Genomic DNA, 5,038 nt, shown 5'->3' with positions numbered 1-5,038 from the left:
GTGAATAAGAGTTTACCAATAAGTATTTTTTATATAGTATTACTATCATTAAAAACATATATCTAATACTAATTATTATTCCTTGACTCATTAAGAAACCAAGCCACATTTTTTTATTTTTTATTTTTTTGTTATTTCTTATGCTTGATTTCTCTAGCTTAATCATGCTCATATTCCACTTACTAAATATCAAACCAAGACATGGAAATATAAATTTGATGTGTACTCAACCTCACAACTTTCACTCCACACAAATTATTAAAAAAAACAACTATAATTTCCATAATCTTTAAATTTTTTTTATAAAAAAACTATAATTTTCATACACTAACTTGGTTCCAAGCTTTACAAAATGAAGAAGTGGGTTGTTAAGATTATAACTCGTGTGGACGAACAATGAGAAACGATTTTCAAAGGTGCGGTGGTAGGACGCCTTCACCCCTCCACCTCACAACACTCGCGGTCACCCATCACCACAACCGTACATAGGGAACTAATACGTATATATACACCGTGACAAAGGAATACTTACAGCGAGGCGTTATCTCCGAACAGGGTAGCTTAACTTCCTGGTCCTCGTGCTCTTTCTTCCCCTCCATGCCAATCTTCATCGCCATCCCTCCCCATCTTTGGATCCGTGAGCATTTGGGTCGCTGCCGGTTGTGCCATTTGGGTTTTTAAGCGCAGTCTCTAAGCTTGTTGGGTTATCTGTATTGTGGGACGCGCTGTTTGCCGTGCTCAGCCTGGGTTTGTTGTTGTATGCTTTGGTAGTGACGAAGGTATCGTTGCTGTGAGAGTCGTGGTTCAGTTGGGTTTTTAGTGTTTAGGGTGCGAGGGAGAAGGCAGGTTGCGGAGTTTAGGTTTTTGGTGAGCAGAGCGAGTGAGTTGGAATTTGTGTTCAAAGGGTCTGTTGACCTAATTTTGGGCATGGCCATTGAGATAACTAGTGACCTAAGCAAACAGACCGTGCATCCTATTTGTATTGATTGGAAGGTCCCGACGACTATCAAGCTTCCGGAGAAAGTCCTGTTTAGTTTTTGAAATTTGGCTGAAAGCTCCTACCGAAGTGGTGGATTTTTGTGAAACTTCGAGAAGCAGACATGGGTGATGTAGTGGATCTGACCGGCGACGGCGGAGTTGTTAAGCAGATTGTTCGGAAAGCCAGGCCTGGAGCGCTTCATCCGTCGGAAAATTTGCCCAACGTCGATGTACAGTATGAAGGCAAATTTGCTGATACAGGTCTGCATCCAACCTGATCGCAACAATTTTGTAGTGATGTTCTTATCAGTACATATGGTCGGCTGCTCCTCAAATCGGACTGAATTTCTGACATTAGTGTTCAGAAACGCGAAAGGTTGAGCGAAACGTGACATTCGAGGCGAAACAATTGCTTTCTGTAAATGTAGGTATTTGAGAATTGGACAGTAGCGCACATGGGATGTTGAATTGGCGGAGCCGCCACATTCTCACCAATTTTTGGCTTTGATGAAATAGGTGAAGTTTTCGATTCTACGAAAGAGGATAACACTGTGTTCACCTTCGAGATTGGAAAAGGGAGTGTTATTCGCGCCTGGGACATTGCAGTTAAGACCATGCAAGTCGGTGAAGTTGCAATCGTCACCTGTAAGTCTGACTACGCTTATGGTCAAGCCGGGTCAGCTCCCGTAATTCCACCTGGAGCGACCTTGGTGTTTGAGATTGAGCTGCTCAGTGCGCGTCCTCCAAGGGGATCCACACTCGACAGTGTAGCAGCAGAGAAGGCTAAGCTGGAGGAAGTTCGTAAGGAGCGAGACCTTGCCGCTGCGAAGAAGGAGGAAGACAAGAAGAAAAGAGAAGAAGCTAAGGCGGCGGCTGCTGCACGGATGCAGGCGAAGATGGACTCTAAGAAAGGCGGTGGCAAGAAAGGCAAGAAGTAATCCAGCATCTGTTAGTTTTTCTTTTTCTTTTTCCCCCAAGTACCCATTCTTGTGTTTCTCCCTCTGTAGGAGATAACATAGCATGTCTTAATCTGGCTCTAGTATATTCCTTGTGCTCTTCAACATGGACAAGTATAAACTTGTAAATGTACTACTTCTTTTGTAGGATTGTGTTCCTCAATTACAGAGGTTTTCAGCATACTGGTTAGTAATTTTTCTTGACATTTCGGACTATCTCCTTACATTACAGGTGTTAGTTGAGTATGTTTAAGGTTCTGTGACTTGATTATCTTCACTTCAGACATCCGGACAAAAGGTAGCTAATTGTGTGTTCGTCGCAAGAATTTACCACCATTGGTTTGCATTATTGATTAATGAACTGGAAGTTGTTTGTTTACTCTTCATGGTTGTCTTAACTATGGATTAGAATCAAGGGCCAAGTAGTCTCCAATGTTTCCGAAAATACTTCAGATTTCTGTGAGTCATTATGTTAATCTAGGTATAGACTGCTTTCTATCCCACTCATCTTATCGTAAAGTAATTGTTGTGGCAAGAGTGCCTCTAAAACATGGTCCTCAGCCTATCAGTGCAGCACATAATTGACCATGGGTTAGATTTGATGAATTTTATTTGATGCAAGAGAAATCTATTATTGTGAATCATAAGTCGGAGGAGTGTTTGTTGGAATTGTCATAATTTGTGAAGTGGAATGTAGGCAACGATGTAAGTTCTTGATCAAAAGTTACACATGACTGTTTATTGATCAATAAGTAGCGTATATTGGTTTCATTCATATTGAACTGTTAAGTTTTATGGACTGTTTATTATGAATTAGTCAGAATAACTTACAGCTCTTCATTTGCTGAAGTATAAGATACTGAATTAGTTATTAAAACGTGCTTATAATTTTTACAAACACATTTTTTTTTACATCTGAATTGTGAATACGTACATGCATGCATACATACATACATGCATGCATACATACATACATACACACATGCAACACATAGTATTTGCATTTCATAAGAACTTGAAGGATTAAAACGAATGAAGTTTGCAGGTAAAAAAATAGATGTCAACTTTGACTCCAGTAAAATTGAAAAAGATAAATTTATCAACAAGAAACATTAAAACCGATATACAAAAAAGTTGTTGAAAATAATGAGGCTGTATATCTTTTTATTTCTTAATGTAATATAGAGTGATATCTTTTTGTATATTATTCTTCTTGTATTCCAGAGTAATTTTTCAACATGCTAACTTTCAAATAAAAGTATCAGCAAATCACAGAGCTATCATCAAAACTTGGTGGGAAATATTCTTGATTGGAAATACAAAGATTTAAAAACAAAATCATAGAACACCTTGAAAAACAAAATGGTTTAATAAATAAATTATTATTAATTATAATAGCAAAAATTTGTGATGTATAAAAATACACATAGAATTGATAATAGTACCAAATTACATATATAAAATATAAAATATTTTTATAATTTCATGACCAAGTTGAATTATAAAAATAAGTCATATGAAATTGGATTAAAAAGACCAAATAATAGAAATTAAGGATCAAAAGTCTTATTTTAAAATAAGACCAAGGATTTGAAAATAAAAAATAAAAAAAATTATAAGATTTTAAAATATATATATTTATTGAGAATGACTTTTTTAGATAGAATAATAATATTATTGCAGGTTTATGCAAATAAAACTCACAAACTTATCCAAGTTGATACATAAAATTTATAAATCCATGTTATAAAAGAATAAAAGCAAATTTGAAAATAAAAAATTGATATTACATCCTGAAAATTAAAATTTTAATTTATGGTAAACAAAAATCTTTGCCTTCTAGTTTGCACAATAAAATATAATATGAAATTAGATTAAAAATAATTAAATTAAAATTTCATGATATGTGAGGTTGCTAATTTATATATGGTATGAATATAAGCATCACAAAGTGTAGTATAAAATAAAAATAGTAAATAAAATATATTGAAGACCTAATTTATCTTATACTTAAAATTTTGAAATTAGAATAAAATTGAGTATTTAGTCTAATATGACAATCAAAGACATTTGTTAATAGATATCTATTTTTATAAATAGCTATATTATTCTTTACAATTGTTTTGTCATATGTACTATTATTTATTATTTTAATCAATTAGTCTTTTATTATAAACACAAAAATGCTAAATAGACAACTTCCATTTACTTAGATATCCTTCCAAGCTACGTACCTTTGTAAATACAAAATGAAACTCTTATTTATATCAAAAAGTCTTGGATAAATTTAAAATAAAATATTTGTGTACAATGGTTTATGGCACATTTTTTTATTTTTTTGTTTTCTTTGGTAAAATTTAACATATTTTTATGATAAATTTAAGTAATTCTTTCATTTATTTTAAATTTTATAGTAATTTTATATTAGAAATATTTTATTATAAATTTTTTTAAATTTTTTTATTATAAATAAGAATATTATATGTATGCAGAGATGTATGGCACGAAGGTGTCAAGGACATGAATCTTAAATAACCAAATGGTCAATATTGTCTTATGTCATTTAAAAAAAATAGATAATCTCTCAAAGATGGTATAATATTAAACTAAAATGACTATTGTCAAAGACAAGAAAACTAGAATCTCTTGAAATAAGACTAAGAACAAGAAAGGCATTGACAAGAATGTAGAAGGCTTTAGTCTTGCTTTTATATATACTATCTAACTAAGAGTCGTGTGACACAAATATACATATTTATTTAAATAAGAAGTGCTAGATAAAAGATAATTATATATAGATTTAATATTATCTTATGGCATAGCTTCTTAGAAGCTTCATAGATGCATATTTGATTTTATATATTTTTATAGTTGATTGATAGGTTAGAAACTTGACCAATAAGTTAGCCATGTGTCGCACGTATGTGTAGCTTATAATATATGCTAACGATGAGGCACACATATAAGAAACTTGTTTTGCAAGTTAAAACACATGTCTTGCAAATTAGACATGTATTGGATGTCTTATAAAACATCATCACATAGCTTTTAGTTATATAGTATATATAGAGGCAAAAAGTGAAGCCTTTTTCACTCTTATCAAT

General features: G+C 32.8%; 1 protein-coding gene across 1 annotated transcript; it reads left to right on the top strand.

The window, feature by feature from the left end:
• The first annotated feature begins 606 nt into the window (after positions 1-606).
• LOC112292894 (peptidyl-prolyl cis-trans isomerase FKBP20-1) lies at positions 607-2,318 on the top strand. The gene is made up of 2 exons (XM_024541860.3): positions 607-1,239; positions 1,495-2,318. Exons 1-2 carry the CDS (start codon positions 1,101-1,103, stop codon positions 1,914-1,916), a joined length of 561 nt encoding a protein of 186 aa, XP_024397628.1. The 5' UTR covers positions 607-1,100; the 3' UTR covers positions 1,917-2,318.
• The last annotated feature ends 2,720 nt before the right edge of the window (positions 2,319-5,038 follow it).

This window comes from Physcomitrium patens, chromosome 15, assembly GCF_059467195.1.
Source record: "Physcomitrium patens ecotype Gransden chromosome 15, ASM5946719v1, whole genome shotgun sequence".
NCBI classification, from domain to species: Eukaryota; Viridiplantae; Streptophyta; class Bryopsida; order Funariales; family Funariaceae; genus Physcomitrium; species Physcomitrium patens.
The sequence above is the reverse complement of the archived record's forward strand: the minus strand, read 5'-3'. Positions and strand labels throughout refer to the sequence as shown.

Coding starts and splice junctions, on each gene's coding strand:
- LOC112292894 (XM_024541860.3), top strand. CDS start 1,101: ATGGGTGATGTAGTGGATCTGACCGGCGACGGCGGAGTTGTTAAGCAG. Junction 1,240..1,494: donor AGGCAAATTTGCTGATACAG/GTCTGCATCCAA, acceptor TTGATGAAATAG/GTGAAGTTTTCGATTCTACG.